The 25066-nt window shown below is 35.4% G+C and overlaps 1 protein-coding gene across 21 annotated transcripts in view; it reads right to left on the bottom strand.

Annotated features, from left to right (window-relative positions):
• LOC105204888 (potassium voltage-gated channel protein Shaker) overlaps window positions 1–25066 on the bottom strand; it is a 114125-nt gene that overhangs the window by 14304 nt on the left and 74755 nt on the right. For 15 of the 21 annotated variants that reach the window (XM_039458923.1, XM_039458922.1, XM_039458925.1 and 12 more), the window contains 4 exons: window positions 12290–12413; window positions 9233–9498; window positions 7205–7848; window positions 4927–5056 (listed from right to left, as the gene is read on the bottom strand). In XM_039458923.1, coding sequence (XP_039314857.1) covers window positions 4927–5056; window positions 7205–7848; window positions 9233–9498; window positions 12290–12413 — 1164 coding nt within the window. Of the gene's footprint in view, window positions 1–1779; window positions 5247–7204; window positions 7849–9232; window positions 9499–12289; window positions 12414–25066 lie in introns of those variants that run through there. The other 6 variants (XM_039458914.1, XM_039458927.1, XM_039458920.1 and 3 more) reach the window with 5 other exon arrangements.

Raw genomic sequence — 25066 nt, forward strand, 5'->3', positions numbered from 1 at the left:
AATGTCGTGAAATACCGCATACCAATTGCATCTTTTATATATTCAGACGTTTCACTTGTATACATTTCACCTTATCGATAAGTCTGTTTCGAAAGAAATCATCTCCCTCAATATGTAAATGTTTTAACAATTTTTTACATTTTCAATTTTGCATTCTGCCAACGTCATACGATTAATTTCATACGTTTTCAACCGTATATAAATATAGCATGATGCGTTATTATAAGCGAGCAGCCTAAGCTAGACTAGATAACTAACGTAAGGACTCGCCAAAATGACTTCTTCGTAATGTATTAGAAATTTTTTGCAAGAAAGCAAAAACCATTGTGTTATATATTAGCCCATTAAAAATATTTTATTTCATTGTACATTAACTCTGATCGGTCAATTTATATTCGGTTGTACTTGATTGCACCTCGTTACAGTTAGGCCAGAACAATTCGATATGCCAATGACGTACGTGAGTAGAAAAGAAACGGGCACTTGACCGTTGCTTCGAGTTTACTAGGAAGAACAAAACAGTCAAGTGTTCATCTTCTCTTTCGTCTTTTGCTGACGTTCGCGAAATGTGCCAGATTAATTACTTGTTGTACACCGAAGAGGCACGAAAAATTATGACATCTTCAGTACTGAATATAAACGGTTCAGTACTTGGAAATCGTCTGAATGTCTCAATATCGCACAAAAACTTAATTAATCAATTATATCGTCATCAATACCTCATATGTGTATGTAGCTAGTTTGAAAACAGCTAAAATGTTTATCTTCATCTTTTAATTTTTATATTTTAATTCGACCAAGCTTTCTCCTGCTTCTAAACCGGCATTCACCGAAGGAGGCGCCAATTAAATTATGAGCGAGATTTAAACTCAATCAAAGCTCTCGCCTTCTATCGAATAAATCGAATAAGTCAAATATAATCGAAACATTAGTGATACGCTATTTAAATATAAACGAAAAGTTTGTTGTATTGTAATTTATTTTCCCATATCGATAAAATACGCGCTACGCATAAAGATGTTAAAAGAATAATTCACGATTAATTTCTGAGGGTCGGTCGATTAGATCAAAAAGGCAAACTCGTGATTTTCATCAGTTAATCATGTTTAAACTTTTCATTGATATTTAAATATTGATATAGCAAGTTCATATACAAAACATCTCGCCAGCATCTATACAGCACTAAATGATTAAAATAGGTATTATATTAGTTACAAAAAAGAGACTATTTCCGCAAGATGTTGTCGTACTATGGACCTTCATGATGCATGACTAATAATGATCGTATTAAATGACAATGGCACAGTCACGAGGAAAAGTGGGATCGAGCAAAAAAGTAACATTTAAAATAATCATTGTGACTATCGTAATGATGATAATTAATTTTGGAATCTCATGCTGGGCAATCATCAATTAAGGACGCATGCATTAGTCTTTTTTTGTAAATGAAATTGGCAAAATTGGAAAACTTGGAAAATTCTTATTTCAAAAGCACGCCGTAGTAAAGAATCAAATTACAAAACCGATAAAGAGATTGGATGAAATGCGAATGAATTTGAATGAAATCAAAATTCCAAGGATTATTAAGGATTTCTTTAAAGAATTGTAAGCTTATATATAACAGATGCATGAATTGATCAATTTGATAGGTCGGAGTTCGCACGATGACGAGTAGTAATCTTTTTCTGGTCGTCGATATAAATAACACATAAGAGAGATGTACTGTGGAAAAACACTCTTCATCATTTTGACACGTCGAGGTAACGTAGTCATTTTCCATTTTGCTTAAATGTATCTCAGCGGAGATAAAAAAAAAAGCGATGCGTGGATTTTAAATCCGCCTATCAGATTTTGTTTAGAGAATCACAGACGACTTGTCTTTGCTCGAGGGATTTCCCCTTAAGTGACATACTCGCCATTTCAAAAACTTTCACGTTGATAAGTAATATCATGCGTGAGCCATGCGGGTTGATATTATTCTGCGATCACTTAGTGGGCAAATTAGCATTCGCTTCTGCGCAAAGTCAATCACGCCATTGTTTGCGTCATCAATATTTTAAAAAATTAAACAAAATCATTAAACTATTAATAAAATGAACGAAAGATATCGGTCGGTCGTTGCATGCCTTGATATTTATCTACGTTAATAACGAAATCAAGTACTAAAAAGTTGTTACACGTTTGTGCAGTTTTTTTTTATTTCATTATTATTCGTTATTTCTTTTCTTGATTAGGAAGCTTTTATTTCCTCACCAGTTCGCGATATAAATCTATCAATTTGATGAAGATGAAGTCTACTATTTATTAATTGTTAATACTCAGTATTACAGTTCTGTGGGAGAATAATGTTCAAAGGGCAAGGGTCTTGCAAACAATATTGGTCATTTATAGTGTGAGTTCATCAAACCGCATCGCGGAGGTCATCGGAAGTGGAATAGCCACGGCTGCCTGGACACCTCGCGGCCGCTCGCATTTCACGGGTGTGCATCGATCGATACGCAAGAGTGTAGCATAATATGGTGGCTTCGAATCTCTGCATGATTTTTTCTTTCGCATCAGGGCGATTCTGACGTGTCTGAGGATACTTATTGATTTACGACAGGCAATTGTTCAAAGAGGCCTCCCAAGTAGCGACATGTTGGAATTTTTTTTCAAGTGAGGAAAGCTAAAAGTAGATTTCACTTAATCATCAAAAGGATGAAAAAAAAAAAGATAAATTGGTTGCTCAATATTTTAATAAAAATAATTCTACTTATATTCATTAATATCAAGATATCAAAATTTTTAATTAGGAAATACGGAATTGTTGGATTAAAGCTTCGTTTTTCTTGTAAATCCATTTAAATACTTAATATTTTTCATGTCTTTTAACACTATTTTTTATTTATCGAATAAAGTGGATATCTTAAAATTTCCTAAAGTTCACAATAAATTCCATTATTTTAACGTTAGACAAATAGATATCGAGGATATTTTCGAATAATACAACTTTCAAGAGACACGTTTGAGCAAATGGCAAGATGTATAATGCGCAGGAGAAATAATAGGCATCGTCAAAATCTTTACGAGCGTCGAAGTTGATGTTGTTGATGTGATCTGAGCTACACTAATTTTATACATTCGTACGCGTTCGCGCGAACTGCCGTGTAAGCTACTACATAATAGCTCTAAGAATTCAGGGATACGTATATATAGAACGTTTTGACTGTATCGATTATAGGTTTTGTACGAAATTAGATTAAATTAATTAATTTTTAACTAAAGTTTAATTTTGTGCAAAAACTATTATTAAATCAATTCTAAAAAAAAATTTTTTATCATTAATATAACAGGTGATAATAGCAGATAGCACTCTACATATAAAAAAGTGTAAATAAGCAAAAGCAAAAGTATTGTAAAATGGAATGTGAAATGTAATCCGTTTATTAAAATGCCATGAAAACATGTTTATAAGTTGCATAATTAAAAAAATGATAAATAACATATTTTTGTTCGTGATATTTAGAGTCTTTTTCAATTATTATATAATTGAATAACAATAATAATACGATGAATTTTATACAAAGTACCTTTATTAAATTTATTAATAATAATGCTTATGAAATATAATAAAAAATTTATAAAATTTAAAATTATATCAAAATAAAGGCATTATGAATTCAAGAGTGCAAATATCAGTTTTGTAATTAATGAGTGCGTCAAAAAGATCAAAAGGAAATGAAGAAGAGTTTTAATCAGTTTTAATCGGTTTTTAATTTAATGGAAAGACACTTGATATTTGTGTGAAAAAGTTCTTTAATTATTATCCCGCAATTTCATATGAATGACTTCATCATACGTTATATAAAATTTACAAATAATCGTATAGATTTCCGGTTAAACTTAAATTTAAATTTTGCATATATTTTAATAAACTATTTAATTAAAACTTTTAGATAAAATTACTTTTCGATAAGTAACATAAAAAAAACTCTGACTCATCAAAATCTTGGCCGCGTCAAATGTGTTCATTATTACTAATTTCAAACAAATAGGAAAATACGTGACCAACGTAGAATAATCAAAGCGTGCTTCGAGCAACGCGTGCCGACCAAAAGGAAAGGCAAAGATAAAAAGAGAAAAAAGTGATTGCGCCAACAGTCTCGACTAATCTTAGTTTTAGAATACAATCCAATAGTTATTACGTAATACTATTCATGTTAAATAATTATTGTACTTAATATTTAGACTTGTAAATATATTTAAAATTTGGAATTTCAAATTATCTCATTGAAACGTACTATAAAATATACTCTCTTAGAAATATTTAAACATTTAGTCAGTGCTGGAGCAATCTCAAAGAAATGTTGAATGACTAAAAGAAGTCGAGGAGCTGCATGTATTGTTTACACACACTCACTCATTCACGCATGCACTCACTCCTCTCTTATTCACTCATGTACTCTCTTTTTCTCCCTCCTCTCTCTCCTCGGTCCCGCTCGTTCACGTTGTCGCTTTTCCTCCCTCTCTTATTCTCTTACTCTCTCTCTCTCTCTCTCCGCTCCCTATCTTTTCTCATTCCTCCTTTAGTCTTTCTTTTTTCTTCTTCCTGTACCTTGTTCCCTTTCTTATCTTCCTTTTTCTCGTTTCTCTACTTTTTTTCCCTCTTTTTCTCTCCCTTCTTTTTTCCTCTTCAATTCATTTCCTTTTTCTTGTCCATTTATTCTCTTCCTTGTTTTTTCTTGTCACTTCCCTTCAGCTGTCTTCTTCTCCCTTCCTTCCGTTCCCCTTTTCTTTCTCTTTCATTCACTCAGTCACCCCTCTCACACACATACACGCGCGTACACGCACTCTTTCTCTCTCTCTCCTTCTTTCGAAGACCTAAAATGGCCATCACTGTTTTGCGGGCATTAACTAAAGTCTTAAATGAAAGTGAGTACATCATACGTCATGTCACCATAGCCCACGGTCGTCATCGTGACAACGGCCCACCAGAACGCGTCCGGAATGGACTTGAAGAACGAATTCTCGGAGCCGGCCTCCGCGAAGTATACCGCCGACGAGAATAGCACCACACCTGCAATGCAAGGAAGAAAACACCGGTTCAGTGGGTTTAACGCCCCCGGTGGCTCTGTACCTCATGTCGCCGTAGCCCACGGTTGTCATTGTGACCACCGCCCACCAGAACGCGTCCGGTATCGATTTGAAGAAGCTGTCCTGCGTGCCGGCCTCCGCGAAGTAGACTGCCGACGAGAACAGCACCACACCTGAAACGCACACAAGAGGAAGGCACGAGTCAGGACGGTATACGTCATCGTCCACACACGTCGTAAACATCGGTCTCGCGGACGCGAGGATCCGACTACTGAGATCGTCCGATCCGTTCGTCTTCCTGATCGCACCTGGAATCGTCCATGTCATATGTGTTTATCCCAGACTTAAACACTATTATCTATGATCCAGCTAATTGGCTGATCGCACCTCGATCGTCCACATGGTATACATTGTGAGCACATGGCTCAGCTACTAGACTCATCCAATTTGGATGATTTCATGATCACACCTGGAACACTTGGACCTGGAACGTCCACATTCTAAAACTAGAATCAACTGATTCCCTTTCAATCAATTTCCGAACTGATTCAACTTTTAATTTAAATTGAGTCCAACCATTTTCACTTGTACGCTACAATTTTATTTCTTAAATATAATGATATTTACCTAATAATACACTTACTGCTAGATAGAATTGTATAATTGTAAAATAGTAATCTTAACCCGTAATGGTCACCTGGGGTCTTTTGGACCCCGCGCTAACTTTAAGGGTACACAGACCATTCAAAATCAAACAACCTTCTATGAAATTAATTTTTATCTGAAAGTATACTATCTTGAGAATACACTCATAAATTTTTGTTGAGTTATCTAAAAAATTACAAATTTTATGAATATTTTTGAAAAAAAGTCAAATTTTGCAGTTTTTTATTTGAATTTTTTCATTATGTTAAATTCTAATTAAAAAAGAAAAAATTATTGGATGATAAAAAACAGACCTCAATGTATGTCCAGTAAAATTTTTGCAACGAAATATCAAAAAGCTGGCAAATGGCGACTGATCTTGTGCAGGGGAGTCCAGTGGACTCCATGTGACCGTTATGTTATTATTTGGAATTGTGACCATTACGAGTTGAAAGTTGTTGAATAAAATATCTGTTAGATAAAATTTAGAAAATTAAGAAAAAGTAGTTTTATTTCATCAGAATATCCAAAAATATTACTCTACTGTGTAATATTTTTCAACTATTATTTATTATGAATCAATTTACGGATTTTGAATGACAGTTTTATACAAATTGACACAATTAATCAATTATAAATTAATTAACAAAAGAACTGAAAATTAAAATATTATAGTATCACAGATGAAAATTCTACTAAGATGTTTTAAAGTTTGGGCTTGTACCCGAGGAATAACGTCATAAATCTTATTTAGCCGTTCTTTTTAACGACCACAAATATTTCTACAGAAACAATTATTGAGAATTAAAAGCCGGAGACAGGAAGACAAAAACTTGATCACTTCCTGATTTTCATAAAATACAGTTTTATTTTTTTCCCATATATTTTTCTTTCCTTTTTTCTTCTCCCTCTTCTTCTGTTCCTCTTTCGCTACTTTTACGCTTAATTTATATTTTTCTTTAAATTAATTATAAGTTTTATAAAAAAAACAATCCAATTTAAGTATTATTATATTAATATTTTGTACGCTGAGAAAAAATGTGTTAAAAAAACTAAAATATTTAGTCCAATACATGCAACTAAATATCGAGTTGGTTTAATTAAGTTTTGATTAAAAAGTTTTGTGTAGTTGACATGAATGACCTATATCCTTTTTGTGCAACTAAATAACTGTTCAATCAACTCAATGTTTAGTTGACCGTATCGGATTAAATATTTTAGTCTTTTAACAAATTTTTTCTCCCAGTGTACAATGAAATTTTTTAATTGACACGAGTTGAATGAATTAGAATATAATTAATATAAATTAGAAGACTATTCGTGTAAATCGATTTAATATATCTATAAATGACAAATCCAAAAATAGATATTTATAATATAATTAATATATCTAGCTTTTGTAAGCTCAATTTATATAAAATCAATAAAACTTGAATTCTTGATTTATTCTTATCTCTAATCATTCGAAGAACGTTATAAAACTCACCAATGAAAAGGAAAAAGATGAGCAACCCGAGTTCCCTCATGGAGGCCTTGAGGGTCCGCCCGAGGATCTGGAGGCCTTTACTGTGCCTGGATAATTTGAATATCCGGAACACTCGGACCAGCCTGATCACCCTGAGTATCGCCAAGGACATCGCCTGGTTCGTACTTTTGTCTTGCGGGCTTACCGGCGCCTTGGGTAAATTCAGCGTGTCCTCCTCCTCGGCCACTACCGTGGCGAGGGTGATGAAATATGGAATGATCGCGATGATATCGATGATGTTCATTACGTCACGGAAGAAGTTGAATTTATTTGGGCAGGCGAGGAAGCGCACTGTTAATTCGAACGTGAACCAGATGATACAGATAGTCTCTATTAGGAAGAACGGGTCCGTGATGTCCGGCACTTCGTCCTCCTCGATTTTCGTGCCATTTGTCGTCGTGTTGAAGACCTTGTAGTGCTTGAACTCGGGTAGCGTCTCCAGGCAGAAGATCACGATCGACAGGAGAATCACGAACACGGAGATTATAGCGACCACCCGGGCACCCTGCGAGCTTTCCGGATATTCGAACAGGAGCCAGACTTTCCTTTGAAACTCGTGCGACGGCAGCGGCTTCTCCTCCTCCTTAATGAAGCCCTCGTCCTCCCTGTTTATTTAAAAAAAAATAAAAAAAAACAAGAAATTTTATTTATTTAAGTAAAAGACCGATTGGCTATAATGCCTTTCAGAAAAACTGCAGGTATAAAAATATGCGACATTAAAAAAACAAAGATGTCTGTGAATTCAAGGATTTAGCCCGTTGAGGTCATACTTCCAAATAATAATATAGCGGTCATATGGGATCCACTGACCCCCCCTGCACAAAATCAGTCGCCATTTGCCAGCTTTTTGATATTTTATCGCAAAAATTTTATTGGACGTACCTTGAGATCTGGTTCTTTATCATCCAATTCTTTTTTTTTATTAAAATTTAACATAAAAAATTCAAATAAAAAAACTGAAAAATTTAACTTTTTTTACAAAAATATTCATACAATTTTTAATTTTTGAGATAATTCAACAAAAATTTATAGGTGTATTCTCAAGTTTCAGATAATATATATAGTTTCAGATAAAAATTAGTTTCATAGAAGGTTATTCGGTTTTGAATGATCTGTGTACTCTTGAAGTTAGCGTGGGATTTTTTAGAGCCCTAGTAACCTCAACGGGTTAAAAAAATGCTAAAGTACCGCGAATTACCGACATTTACAGTGCACTAGATATTTTCAAATTGGCGTTACAAAATTACAATAATTTTTTTTAGAATGAAAATACGCGTAAAAAGAAAATGTGCTAAAGTCAATTTTACAAGAAAATTGGACAAAAATTTATAAATCATTAAAAATTCACTTGTATAGCCGTCACCTAAGGTTAACTTTATCTTAATACAAAAGTTATGTAGCTCGTACGTACAAAATGATAATAGAGCGCACTTCAGAAAACATGCACGAATAACACGGACCGCGTGAAATTACGATTAAACACCTAACAAAAAAGATACCTAATATGCTTTTACCACATGCATATTTCGGTCAGCGAAGCTGAACTGTCATAAACAGAGCAATATGATCAACAGTAGTTGATAAGACTTTTCGCAGATGGCGAAATAATCAAAAAACAAAGACAGATCTGTGCGATGGACAAAGAGCGTGATCTCGCTTGAAAAATAATCTGCAGTGATCTGTAGAACCGACGTCGAGAAAGTTCTTCTGTTACCTTAGTATCCTCTTAATATACAGGATGTTCATTAATGGTTGTATACACCTTTTACCATAAGAGCGCGCCTTAACCATGACTTACCGACTGCACTTCATGTAATTTATATGGAGTGAAATTGTAAGTCACCTCTTATGGTAAAAGGTATGTACAACCATTAATGAACACCCTGTATGTATAACAAAATTAAGAAATCTGAACATTTACAGCAATTTTGATTGCAATAACTAGATTACGCGGAATCGCTGACAATGAGAACTAAACAGCGTTCGTACCTGAACTTGTTGGTAGCCATCTCGCCCAGCTCGTAGAACTTGATTTCTTCGGAGAAGACATCGAGCGGGACGTTGACCGGGCGGCGTAGGCGGCCGCCGCTCTGATAGTAGTAGAGTATGGCATCGAAGGAAGGTCGATTTCGATCGAAGAAGTATTCGTTGCGCAATGGATCGAAGTATCGGAGTCGCCGTGTCGGATCGCCGAGCAGCGTGTCCGGAAATTGGTTCAGCGTACGCAGCTGTGTTTCAAACCGTAGCCCGCTCACCTGTCGATTGCAATAATCGATTATTGGTACGGTGGCGCCACGCTGGGCGGGGCGCACCGTTCAAGCGGTTAATTGGAACGGGGGTGATTGTCGGTGGTTGCTCGTTTCACAAAGGGACTAACGTATTATCGAGGATTGTCACATTGATCGCGAGTGGACTATCTACCTAACATTGTTAACTTATGTTGAAGAGTTTCATAATTTTAAGGGCAGTTTTAAAAAATTTTTAAATTTATATATATACACACACACACATACACAGAAAAAAATTCCTATTAAATCAACAATTCATTGTTTCGTATATAAGAAAAAATATAAAATCTTCTTGGAAGAATTTATAATTTTAGACATAATTTGCTTACATAAAGAAATTCTTTTTCTTCATGTAAGCAAATTACGTCTGTTCAAGATTATAAATTCTTCCAAGAAAATTTTATATTCTTGCTTATAAACGAAACAATAAATTGTTAATTTGATATTAATTTTTGTCTGTTTACTTTATCTACATTTGTATATCAGTGCCAATATTCAAGGTACCTTTTGTCAGTGCATGTATAAACAAATCAAGAATTAACCGTATCTTGAGATATTTATTATAAATTCTTATAAAATTTATGTAACAAGATTGTAACGTTAACTAAAACCATAAAACTAAATATTTGCTACGTATAATTTAAGCTAAATAGAATCTACATCATTATACGGTGATGAAATTTGTAATCTAAAAGGATATATTTAATCTTGGGGTTGAATCAATAGGTTGAATCAATAATCCTATATTAAGAAATTGCAAAACCAAAAATAAATGTCTAAACAATGAATAAGTTAAAGAATAAAAGAATCTAGAATCACGTTCGAATAAACTATAATCGTTTTAGTATAATTTGAAGACAAACAACAGAATTATTATAATTTCTTTTCATATTTTAGGTAAAAATGTAGTGATTTTCAATTAGTTATTTAATGAGAAGAATATACGAAAATTTCAGCAATTTCTAATTTTGTCAACAGCAAATCAAGTCACTCACTCTTGGTGAACCGAAACACGTTCGAGAAAAACAAAATTCATATTCTTAGTGAAAAATATTCTCAGTTAAATGGAAACAAGAAAATAGAAACAAAAGAAAATATAAAAAAAAGTAAAGGCAGCAAAATGTAAATCCAACAACGAAATATATTTCCGTTCTGTACGAACCTGTATTTCGTGAATAAAACTACGCTCAAGGATCAACGAGGAAAGAAACCATTGCATGGCCCATTCGTCATAAAGGAACAACGTGCTTTCAAAAAGAGATCAAAAGCACTTTTATCACTATGAAAAAAAAAAAAAATTATTTAGGTAATGTTCAATTGTACTTCAACACTTGTAATATTTTGCTTTTAATTTAGAAAGGAAAGTACATGTTATAAAAGCGCACGTTGCACGCTGATTCTTACACCCACACACTTCACCCACGTGTCATGTAGCGTGCTTTGACCTCTGTCGGGTTTAACGAGCCCATCGTAAGACAAAAAGAGAAAAGATTAACAATAAGTAAAATGCATCGATGAAATCGATTGCTGTAATTGGCGCAATGCAGTCGTGTCATCCGCGAGGACAGATAATTTCGTTCACACAATATAACCTTGGTGCTATATCGCCTCCGATTCTAAGACGAACTTGGATGGCCGCCAAAACGCAGTCTGTAGGTCACTTCATGTCTTGAGATAATCTCACTCCGTCAAAAAAAAAAGAAAAAAAAAAGAAAAGAAAAGCGTGTGAATGCCAAACCGGACTGGAATTACCCACACGTGATAAAGGTACCCAGTAACTCCGACCATAGTGATAAAAGGAACTTGTCACAGAAACGATGCGAAAACAAATTACCCAGATAGCACAAAATATTTATAAAATATTTACTAAATATTTATAATATTTATTTTAATATTTTATAAACATTTATCAAAACATTTAATAAATGTTTTATGGCCGTAGATTGGACTGATCATAAATATTTATCATAAATGTTTTAAAAATATTTATGATTTATGATAATTATTTGAAAATGTTTAAAATATCCGCATAAATGTTATATTATACCACATAATTCCAATGAGTAAAACAATATTTCTATATTTTAAAAAACAATTTTCGCAAAAAAATTCCATTCTTAGGAATTTTTTTCGGAAATTCCAAAGCGGTCACCCATCCAAGTCGCGACGAATATTTTAGAAAATATTTTAACAATATTTTTGATAAAGTTTTTTTAATCTTTTTCCGTCATATATATAAGATATGTATAAAATATTTCTATAATATTTATAAAAAATATTTATGATATATATTTATTAATATTTATCGTAAATATTGTGTGCTATCTGGGTAAAGAACGACATTAAAATGGAATTATATTTACATATGAGAGATCCGTAATATATTTTACTGCCTTTGCCTTGGGAACCGTCGAAACTAAGATTTATGGCACCAAGAATTCGCGAGATTAAAGATCCATACTGCCAAGGCTCCGTAAAGACGAAACTTTTTTGGCATTTGGAGTCGAGCATTTTTCATTCCGAGGATCAGCGGCGCCAGGGGTATATATAAAGAGCCAAAAGTTTTTAACGTGTCTCTTAAGAATTCTTTAACCCGACACAAAACAAAAATATTATAACGTAAGGAGGTATTTTGTCAAAACGCTGAAACGCAAGCTGCGTGTGATATGTCATTTCATGACGGTTTTATCACTCTGGAGGTATCAAAAGGTGGCGATGTGCAAGATAAAAAGGATTAAATGCTAAAATTGTCACTCACGTTGATGACGACCCTTTCGCAGAAGTCATGATCGTGCGGTATGGGTTCGAAGTGTGTGACGCCTGTGTATTGGGTGTGGGGGTTCGTCCCATCCTCGTCCTGGCTGCTGAGTTTCGGCAGCGATCTATAATAATCATAGTCATAACGTCGTTAATAACTCTCTGACAGCACGTTCGAGAAGTTATACTCGCGCCGTTATTTCAGTATACCTGACATATACATGACATATAACTTAATAGATCACAGGAAGATTCTCTCATAAAGATTACTACATTACGCTAGCTTAGAAAGAAATTCATATGTTAATCTAGTAAAACAGTCTAATATATAAAATTTGTATAGCGCATACAGATCCATTCCCAAACCATCGCTAATGTGGCACAGAAATTTATCAGAGTAAAATATTCTTTGATACTAGAGATTGTAGATTATATACAGAGACTGAAAGTTGCAAGTATTGTAGATTAGATTAAAAACTGTGGAAATATTATTATGAAATTTCTGTGGATTTTCAACATCGTTTTATCGTATATACTAAATAATTCATCTACACTACACTTAGGCAAGTACACTTTCAGTTTACCAGAAAGTGGTCCGCGGGCTGTCTTATTAATAGACAGATATCAGATGAACGCATGGCGTACGTCTCTATCGAGTTGCTAGACTTAATGTTCGAGTGATGAAATAAAAATAGAAACACACGATGCATATCTATAATCTACAATACATCTTCTACATGTTTAATGTGCCTACTTATTAGCAATCTCTACTAGAATTGGCGCGTACACTAGTATCGAAAGTGTGTCAAGCAATCGATGAGTGCGCGTCGTTCTCTGACGATAATCAAACAGATCGGAAGTACACGATTTGGCTGAATGTCGGAACGACAATTGGGAATTACCGAGGTAGCTTGCCAAGCACATAATTAACTCTCGGCCGATCGAAACAGTGAAATTGAGTGTCATCGAAAATATCAAATGACTTTGAGACTAACAGTGTGCACAAGAAGCAAAATAACACACTCACTTGAGTTGGCCTCTGCTCATACTTTCAACTTTTATATACATACATAAACAAATTAAAATTTCTTTTCAATTGTACACTATACAATATAGTGAATCTATAATAATTACTACGTGATGACATGTAATCAGACAGTTAATTACGCGTGAATACTTGGGTAGCATCTGTAGATAAATGCAAAAAATGATCGTCTCTCCGAAAAGTCCGAAAGTCACCTCGATCGAACATTCTCGTAAAGAAACTTTTATCCCATTAAACTCCATTCATCTGACTAAATATTCTCTCATATAGCGATTTCGTAACGGAAAATCATTACTGAAATTATCGTTAAAAGAATTTTTAATCGTCGTTAATATCAAACGTAATTTATAATTTACCTTAAAAAGCCTTAACAAATGTAAAGCTCGCAGTAATATTGGAAATATTATATGTACCTGTCTGATAAGAAAGAAAAATTCATTGAATGAACATTGAATGAACAAATATCAGCCTTCTATCAAATTTTATCTTTACAAGGAAAATCAAGAAGACAAAAAATTAAGCTGTGAAATGATAAAGCTGTGCAACTGCTGTACTTTCTTGCCTAATCTTTGCAACATATAGCCGCGTCATGAAGAACGGGAGAACTTGATCCAGTTGAAGCTACTGAAATATTTGAGCTTAGCATTTTTAGCGATTGCTCGCTGGATAGTCCACTTGTATAAGATGTAAAAGTCGCCCACGGCTAGTTGGCGTTACTTTACGAGTTGCCCGATTTAGAAGCGAGGATGCATCCAGTCGATATATCTGGCGGGGGTTACGTCGATTGGCGATTTATTTTGGGACGTCAATGGAAAGCCGATGCGACGAGGACAAACATCAATTTTGAAGTCCATGTACCCCCGGAGCGCGACGATAGAAATAGCGTAACGTAGTAGCGGAAATAGCTACTACGCGATCCTACGCGGTAACTACCGATAGCACGTGCCGCCATGGAGAAGAATTTCACGTGCGACAAATAAACTCTCGATGTGCTCGCGAAATTTCAATAATTTATGTGAAATTTTAGAAAATCTGTGAAAAAAAGAACTCACAATACTCGCTTTAATGATACTAAATATTCGTGAGAAATGGCATAACATAATTATTCGTGATCATCTATCTGCTAAGAGTTAAATAACAAAAAAATGTCACGTTTCTGTAAGAAGCGCAGCATTACAGCGGCACTTGCGAAGCTTATAATAAGAGCACATTGCTGTTTGTGTGCGACATTAAATGCAATCATCTACAATCCCAAGAAACTGAAGCAGTATGATTTGAGAACATTGACTCCCCCATATGTCTCTATTAATGTAGGTTGCACTAATTATTATTATTAATATGTTTTGACATTTCGACAATTAAACATGATGCTTAGGCTATTATACGCATAAATTATTCCGCCCACAATAATTACGATAAATGTCAAGTTGGTGTAAAATGCCCACATGTACAAGGTACTTAACGAAAGAAATCTTTCTATAAATTTTAAAATCAACTTCAGATATTAAATAATAAGTATTAAGTTATATATGTAACAATTTTCTTGGATTTACTCATTCATTTTATATGTTTTGTTAAATTTTTTCATGGAATTTATTCATATTGTTTAAATGTTTTCCAATTTCACCGTTTCATTAACTTCTTTCCAATTTAAGTACATCCCTCTGTGTTTACTGATGTCGCGATAAAAAAAAGAATGGTTCGTTCCTATGAGAAAAAAAAAAGTATAAAGTGTTGTTTCCTAATTAGTGTCATAAATCTGATCTACTAATTATCTTCAACTCATTCCATTTATTTAACGCTATCTTAGTGTATCTCAAAAAATAATGAGCTGGAAAGGAGGAAAGCGAGGAGATGGAAGAAAATAACGTAAATTGATAAATGGAAAAAGAACTATTGATTTTTACGATCAACGATTATCGTGCAAATTAGCAATTATATATACTTGAATATGCAATTAATAAAAATATGATGTAGCTCTGAATTTATGAAAATTTTTCGTGAAACTTATTCGTATTTATATTTTCTAGTGACATTTCCGGTAAAAACAAAACATTTTGAAGAAAGCAGATGTCTCTACCTGCAACTATTAAATTGTAACGTAGAAATAATAATTTGCATGTATCATCTAATAAAATACTACTTTTTATCTTTCAAAACTAAATCTATTTTTTTAAACTTAATACAATTATCAAATCTATATTAAGTGCAATATAATTATTACCTCGTGTTCACAATTTTCTTTTTACCTCAAAAGAATGACGAAATAGAAAATCTTGAATATTTATTGAGCTCTTATGCTCCTCTTTATCTCAAACACTTCGTCTACATGAAGCATCGCTCTTCGTATTTTTATGCAACCATTCATGTTTCAGCATAATCAGATTGACCCATATTAAGAAAGGAGATCGACGACGAGAAAGACAAAAAAGCTGACTGCGCACAAATCTATATGAGAAAACAGTTGCGTAATCTGATCGTTAAAATAGGGTAGAATTCTTAATATATCCAATTTTCAATATCATCTTGATATACTCGTCAAACTTTTTTTACTAACTTTTTCTTCGTGGAAACGTAACTTTTTGTCTTATCAAAATCTAAAATTTGTCGGACAACAAAATTTTTTAAATAAATCTGTACACATATTTTATTTTATACAAAATAGTTACACGTTACAAAATAGTTACATATGTTATTTTTATACAAAACAGTTACACGTTACTTTGTATACAAAGATTAAAAGTAACCCTATCAGCAGGCAATGTTTTTTAAATGTTTTTTTAAATATTTATTCTTCATTATAACGTTTTCTAAATATTTAAAAAACATTTTAAAAAATATTGTTTCTTGATAGGGAAATCGAAAAAAACTATAGCCAGACGTTTATTATCACAAAATAATAAATTAACAATTATTACAAAATTTACGTATTTATAATAAACAAATCAAGAAATATAAGAAAAGGCACCCTCCCCCTCCCCCCCATCAAAAGCATATTATATTAAAACTTGTATCATACTCTTTCAAAGCAGAACAATACATTTGAAATCGAAAATGCATATACTTATTGGAATTTTGTTAGGTCTATATGCTCGTTTCTCATCATGGCCCCAACTTCGTCGTTAACTCAAAACTTTCTCAAGAAGCCCGAGCTACCTCGGCGTACTTTTCGCCTCTTAATACGTCATCCATATTTTTTCACTGCATTGTGTACTCCAACGAATAATAGAGGGGCCACTAACGGAGCGATGCGATAGCTTTTATGTTTACGAAGTTATTTAAAATAAACAGATGCGAAAGAAGCAAACATCAGCTGAGAAAAGAAAATTGAAAAATTCGTTTGGCAATACGCGATTTAAAAATATTGTATTGTAATTCTGTACGTTTAGGTCAAATGTGATATTAAATTTTCACAACAGATATCCTGCACGATAATTTAATAACGAAAACTTTTACGATCTGTTCAAACAGAATGTTTAGTTTTTAATCTATAGCGGCGAAATTGATTCTATCATCGAGATGCTTTTAAAATTCCATAATCTAAATATATTTATAAAATAAGATTTGAATATAGTTTTTCAAAAACTATAGCGATATCGTATTTTTCACATTTAAACATATGATATACTTTAAACAAGAACGTCAGCCCGACGCTTGAGGGCGAACGTACGCGACGCGTATGCATAGGGTAAAGTCCGCACGTGACGGAGATCCACATGAAGGGTGCATTTCTCTTGCGTGCGTATATACGAGTATGTAAATACGTCAAAAAAGTTGTGTACACACATGAGATGAATCCCCAAATAATTTAGATATTTATTTAGATATGTACAGAATGAATCTCTTTTTATACATCTTTTCAGAAAAAATCGATTCGTTAAACACGTATCTCCATTATTATACGCACATGTATAAGTTTTTTTCATTGAAAATCTCTCTTTCAATAAAAATCTTTCATATATATTTAGTATTTATATTTGTTCGAACGAAACTGATTTTTTTGGCAAGAGTGTGGAAAGACATCTGTCCCTAAACGCGCCCTCTTAACAACTCGAAAGAATTCATTATCACAGCAATGAATCGTGGAAGGAATCGTAGCTACGCATTCCATAGGAATCCTCAGCAAAAGAGGAATGCTTTGCTCTTGTCCTAAAGATAGCTGCTAGTCAGAAATGGGAATGTATTTTTAGCGGCGAGTTTAACACCTCGATATTTTAACCACTCCGCTTCTATTAACGTAAATGTTCAATCGTAATGTGTTATGATTAAGCATCATGTTCGCAATTACTTTTTTTCCTCGATATTGTTTTCTCTTGCTAAATTTCCGCTGAAATGAATATTCCGCCATAAGTTCAGTCTATATGTTTCTCTTATATTATTAGATCAGAATCCATCACAGAATTTATTTTTAAAATATTTTGTTGTAACGTTTTTGCTTTTACCATTTTGAAATATCACAAAATGTTATGGCACTTTTTATTTAAAAAAAAAAACTATAAATTTGTATATAAGAAGTAATTAAATCCTAAATAATTATTTATGGATTAAAACGCGCAAAGGAAAAAAAATACAAAGACACTTGAGCGATTATCGGGCATGTGATTGTTCAGTTTATTATTAGATCAGCTCATTGATCATTTGTTCGCTTCCCCCGTAGCTTTTTTTTCTAAAGAAAAATGTTGAGAATAAATCAGCCGCAAGATGCGAGATAATTGTACAAATCGTATCACAAACCGTAAACGAAAATAGATGCAGCGATTATCGAAAAAAAATGTTGCTCTTGTTTCTTTTTTCTCTTCCTCTTTAAAATACACAGTTTCCTCATAAATTATAAATATATGAAATCCAAAAAAAGATATTGTCGAGCCATAACGAAAAGTACAATGTGGTCGTCGACTTTGATTAAATTACGTTGATTTGTTATTTCGATAATTGATTTGTAAATACAGCGGTTGTAGCAAAATTGTTAATAATTCATTTAATTCATAATTGATTTCAGGAAATTGTGGATTTATTTAAAGAAAAATATCACTTTTAACATTGATTATATGTTCAAGAGCTTAGATGTAATGATAACAATAACACTATTACAATAAATGATATGATTGATAGTAAAGAAAATTCTATTACATCTATCTCCTGAAATCTATCTTAAAATAAAAGTTATTATTTACATATTAATAAATATGTAATTAAATTTCCTCAATTAGAATTTATTACTTTATCAAATTCAATTGATTAAACTTAGCTTTCGACATACTAATTACATTTCTAGTTAACGTCAATATAATAAAATTAAAGGAATTATAAAATATTATTGACTCAAACGATAATAACAATAATACAGCATTTCAATTTTATAAATCAATAATTACATATAATAATGCGAAAACAAAATATACCAGGGCAATATAAATAGGGATGTTTTTTATAGAAACAAAACTGAAAAGAAGATAAAGTTTACAAAAGAGAAAACAGAGTTATAGTGAGTCAAGCGTGCCGCGAAATTTTAATGCTCTTCTTTAATGCACACTATATTTCTTAAGAATCTACTACTTCGCTGTTTGCATGCAGATCAACAGTCGCAACTAATATGTCCAAGAATCTCAAAATTCAAAAATCTTTTTAAATTTATAAATTCATGGATCTAAGGATGCATGGAATCTAAATTTCAAGTTTGCAGGCGTTTATTACAATTTTACACTCTTAAACCCCCAAACTTTAACGAGTTTGTAACTCTACAGTTTCTAAATTTTAGCACAGAGCACTAAAGCAACCGCTATTAACGATAAATGGAAAGAGAATATTTTCATTTTTCGTTTTTTCTATTTTTCTCGTCATCTACTTATTTTTCTCTACACATTCAAATGACTCGCTGTCTATCGTTACACCGCAGTTTATCCTAATCAGTCAGCTTGAATCATTACGCAACGGTGATTTTTCTCGAGATTTAAATTTTGAGAAATTATAATCCGACACGTTTGTAAATTGAAGAAATCAAACCCCGTAATAATCTACACATATAAAGACTTTGACAAATCATGGCTCGTGCCAATTGACAGGAATATATCCAACTATAATGATTGCTATGTATATTGAAATGAGCTATCATTTATCATCGATAAGAATTTCATCTATCATCGATAAGATTTGAGTCTCGCGTGAATTTGGAGTGAATTGGCTAGTGAATGCGGCCGCTCGGCTCGGCCTACCTCGTGTCGCCGTGTTCCTCCGCACCATTCCGGTGGGGGCGTAGGTCCTGCCTCGGTTTGAGGACAGGGGTCAGCCCCCATTTCTCGATGAACTCGATGCGGGAAATCTTGGCGCTTCGCGGCGGTTACGAGAGGGGGCGAGTCCCCCTCCCGAGCCCCATGCCACCGGAGAGCGGTGCACCCCCGCACAACACGCACCCTTCGATGGTCCCACCACCCCGCCACCCTCGCCGCCCTTCTCCACTCTTCTTTGTTCTCGCTCACACTATCTTTCGCTCCTTCTTCTACACACACGCGTTTTGGAGCCGCTCTCTCCTTCTTATTGCATAACAAGCCTTTTTTTCGTGAAATTCTCTGTCACGGATATCACTGTACATACCACAAAGATATCATCCAACACGGAATCGCCAAATTATCGAGATCACCAATGATCACTTGTGATCAGGTAGTTAGCGGCGGCAGCGCCGAACGCACGACCAAAATGGCTGCTGCTCCTGCTGCTGACTCTGCCTGTTCACCTCCTGGCTCTTCGACCCTTTTCTCCCGTTTCCTCTTATCGTCACGAGCCTTCCTTCTTCTTTTCCGTCTTCCTCCTTCCCCTGCTACCGATTGCTCGCTATTCCTTTGTCTCTTTCTTCTTCGTTCTTTTTCAATTCGCCTCCGAATTTTTCCCACCCTTAACGCGTTTCGCGCCCTGTTCCGCGCGAGGGAAGACTCCGATGTGCAGGGAGAACGAGTGTAGCGGGGCGCGAGAGGAGGTAAAACGGCGGCTGCCCAGGATCAACTGATGCTGATGTCCTCGCACATTTCGCCGATCATTGTCGATTACTGACGTTCCACGACGGAGACGACCATCCGCGCGAGATCGAGTGAAACGGGCGACGGATCATCCGTCCAACCCGCCTCGGATTGATCATCGTCAGGTGGAGAGAAGGTCTTCTCTCGCGGCGGCGGCGGCGACGACGACGACGACGACGACGACGACGACGGCGACGAGGACGACGAGGACGACGAGAACGACGAGGACGACGAGGAGAAGGACGACGACGACAACGCCTTTCCGGAGCCTCACACTTTAGCGCACACCTCGTAATCTCGAGCGACTGCACTCTCAGCAGCACGAACCGCCAACCGCGAGAGAGTTGGCCGCGGCTTCGTTCGCGCACGCACTTCTCCGCGAGAACTGGCACTCGTGCGCGCTGGCACCACCGTTCGTCCGCCCGTTCCTCCGTCCGTCCGCCCTCCCGTGGCTCGGGCCACTCTCTCTCTCGCGACTCCGCTCCACTCCGCTTCCCTCTCTCGCTCACACGTTGTACGGCGTTCGTGCTCGTATCCCTCGCCGTCGTACACCTACCGTGGCCGAGGAGCCACGAGGAGCGACCGAGGGGAGGCCAGCAGCAGTAGCGAACGTTCTCTCAGCTCCACCTTCGCGCTACGCCGACGAGAACTCGTCTGAAGACGAGCACATCGCGCCGAGCTACCTTTCCTCTCGTTCCTCACTTCTCTTGCTCCGACGATCGTTCCTCTCTCGTCTCCTTCCTCTCTTTCTTTCTCTCTCTCTCTCTCTCTCTCTCTCTCCTCTTTCTCCTCGCCGTGAGCGAGGTGGTGGAGGTCGCCGGTGGTGGGAGCACGACGACGCATAGGGGAGTATCGCGAATCGAAGACAGAAGCAACTCGCTTCCGCCGTGCCTTCTTCCTCGTCTCGCGCGCGCTTCGCTCACTGGAGCGGCCAGAAAGCTGCGCGCGTCCCCCTGCGCGAGGATGTCCTCTTCCTTTCACCACCACCCCACGTTCGGAAAGCGGCTACCTCTCTCGTGCAAACCCTTCCACTCACCCTACCCAGAATTGCACATCCCCGTGTTCGACCATGCCTTGTCACATCACGCTACGCCATGCCACGCCGCACTACACTGCTCTGGCACAGAACTGTGTCTTCACTGCTGTCTCGTTTGTCCTGATCAGTCTAGCGTGCAACCACGAGCGCGTATTTTCATGCCTACGAGCTTTCATTTAGGTGTATCCGTGTATCGTCAATCTATTTCTTTTCTACGTGCCTTCAGTTTTTTTTTAACGTGCCTTCAACTTAGACCTTTTATTTTGCGCTATATATTTTCTTCCAGTTATCCTCTAATTATTCTTCACTCCTGCGATTTTATATTTTCCGAGGTACTATTGTATTCTCCTTTATTTTCTCGATTACCGTTAATTGAAAATACATGTTACAAAATATGCATTATTTATGACTCGATCTCCCTTATTACCACTTATTATTGTTAAGTTGGAATTAAATAACAAGATTTTTTAAGATAATTACCAATTGTTTAATGCATGTATCGTAGCATGTTGTTATGCAAGAATTTAACTAATGTATTACATCACTCGGCAGTATATTTACAGTATATATTGTAGCAGTACGCTAACGTACTTCTTTTTTTTTATCAAGAAATCCTTTTATACTAAAATACAGACCATTTTATCAGAGAGATAAAAATCTCTTTCCTATTTATGTCAAGCTATTTTATTTCCTAAATTGCTACCAAAATAAATCGAAAAGAGCGCAATTGCTACAATACGCTTATCTTCAATCTTATCATCGCGTTGGACGTATAGAGATCATACCAAATAAAAAGTTAAATAAGCAAATCCATATGTTCTAACGTTTGAAATTTAACCAAAATTTGCAAAATTATTTTCGCAAATCATTTTCACTCGAATAGACAACATGTTTCGGCGCATCTAATGATCTGTCCAACACAATTTTACCTTAAAAAAGAAAGACCAAAATTCGAACTATCAGGCCGAGGAGATCAATGGTAGTTGCGTAATCAAACTGGGCAACGAGGTACACCCCATCTCACTCCAGTGTGTTTGCAACCTACCCCGCACCTCTAGGTTTCTACTCTTCTCCCCCCTCTGCGGATAAGGCAGACCGCTCGTCGCAGAGGATGAGAGAAGGTTAACACGCTGCGAAAAAAAGTGGGTGACTTGCGTGGGTGAAGAAGGCAATGAAGAAAGAGGGCAGGAAGGGATGACAAATCGAGGGCAAACAGGGTCCTCGTACTGGTAGATACGATACCGAGCGATAACGCTCGTTCTCACTGTCGTCGTTATCGTTGACAACGACCGATAACGGCAATAATACTGTGAATTTTTGTGTCTACCCTTCCAACGATCATAAACGAGAATACGACAAAAAAAATTGAACACGTGTCGCACATTATCTCCGTTGGAATTTTTTTCTTTTTATAAAAATGTAGATCATAGGTGATCAATTCAAGATTCACTAGTGACATTGCAAAATTGGTGTACAATAACACTGGGAAAGAAAAGTAATTGCATAAAATTTGACAATATTGTTCGCCGTTTTATTGCGACTTGATAAATGTCCAACGATTAGTACCAATTTATCGGCTCGATTTAATAAACTTTAGCCAAATCTGATATGCTAATATTACAACTGTACCGATAAATTGTGGCAATCTTGTAACGTGCAAGTTTAATTATTGATATGCGAGTGATACGACCAGTAAGATTAAAGTATGGATCTTAAGAGAAATATTCGACGAATACAATTAAAAATAGAACGTGCGTTGCTCATGTTGCTTCAAATTAGATCTTAAACAAAAACACAAATTTTCCATAAATCAGAAGTTAGCTTCTGACATTTCGATGTAGATTTATATCAACTATTATATGTTAACATAGGATTATTAAAATGTACTACCTAGCATCAAATCAAAATTCGTCATTTCATCTCCTAGCGCACTGAAAATTTAATAAATGCTGATTTACTGACGTTCGTCGAGTTGCACCGTCCAACTTCACGATCTGGCGCATCTCCTTCCGTGACTCATACCAGCTAGCGAGCAACGAAGCGACCTACATACATCGACTAACGTACCATTTCGCATAGACGAAAGCCTCGTGAAAGTTTCTTTCCACACACAACTCCCAGAGTGAAAGAAAATAATAGTCGCATGTGGCAGTTGCAGCGTAACAACATTGATCTTCCCTTCCACCCTCTTGTTTTCTATTCCCTCCCCTCCCCTTGTAATCTCAAAATTTTTGTAAAATCACTCAATGTCGGTCTTTTCATTTTTACTAAAAGGTTTTAATTATATAATTGATATATTAAATATCTCAACATACTAAAGTAGGAAATAAGTAGAAAAAAAAACTAACGGAGCTGACCGTAAGATTTAAACTCAGGATCTTCCACTGTCACTGCTCTAATACTTTATACTACAGTTGCTCCATTGCTCTCATAACAATTTCTATCGTCTATGTATATTTTAATTAACCATATATAGCTTTATTTTTCTACACCAATAAATTTTTATTTTACTTGCACATTTTTGTTTATTTGAACATAACCTAAAACCATCAAAAGAAGTATAGAGTGAAAAGGAAAAATTAGAATAAAAAATATATATATAAAAAACTGAATTATTTCACATAGCAAAAAATGAGATTACATAGCCAATGTTTAATTTTTCTTCTCCACCTGGTTTTCCATGGTAAAAGTCACTTCTACCATAATTCTCGCTATTCCCGCACAAATAATTTTATTCTTCTAATTATGCAGCGACTTTATTTTTTCACTATTTCTTCTAAAATATTTTTTCTATTATTCACACTCTCTAATCTGGTTTATTTATTTTTCTTTATCGATATCTTCTCTCGTCTTTCTCTTCGTTCACACATACACCATTCTCATTCATTTCACTCTCTCCTTTTTTTCTATGCTTTCTTCATTGGTCTTTTTTTTCAATAATATTTTGCTATCGATAATAAACTCTGTTGTCTGTTTTCTCTCACTTGTGCTGATCATATCGATTACAAGACTTTTTCTTTTTCTTGCCATGCTATCTTTCTCACAATATCTTCTTTCCTCACATCTACATCTCATTTCTCGATTTGTCCTTTCTCTGTTTTGCTGGATCTCTTCTCGTTGCACTAACCGCACGCAATCAATACATCCCCCTCCATATCTCGTATCCCTACCTCGAACCTCCATCCCGACCACTACCCTTGATTCTGACCCACCAATCTCACGCTGCTACCCTTATCGCATTCACTTCCTCCCTCTCTTCTATCTCTTTTGGTTCTTAGCACATTTTTAGTACGTGGACAATTTCGTACTAATTTATCATTAATACACGAAAAATTAAGAAAAATTAAAGTAAACCGAGATAAATTGAACTCACTCGTTATCTTCTTTTCCATTAACTTTGTCTTTTTTATATCTTTTCTGTTTTTTTTTCTTCTTTCCATAATTCCGAAATTCCCACGAGAGTCTCTCCAATACCCAATTTTCCTTCATTTATTTTATTTCTCGGCAAACTTTCATTATGACCGAATCGTCCAATTTACTAAAGTTCTCGGCCACCATAAAGACAAACTCAACGTGTTTATCGTAAGCACCAGTGGCAGACCATAAGTACAGTCATACTACTTACGCAGTAGTAAACTGTCAGTAAGTAGGAACTCAGTGGCAGTCGAGTAAGGCAAATACAATTCC

The sequence above is a fragment of the Solenopsis invicta genome, chromosome 16, assembly GCF_016802725.1.
Source record: "Solenopsis invicta isolate M01_SB chromosome 16, UNIL_Sinv_3.0, whole genome shotgun sequence".
In the NCBI taxonomy this organism is placed as follows: Eukaryota; Metazoa; Arthropoda; class Insecta; order Hymenoptera; family Formicidae; genus Solenopsis; species Solenopsis invicta.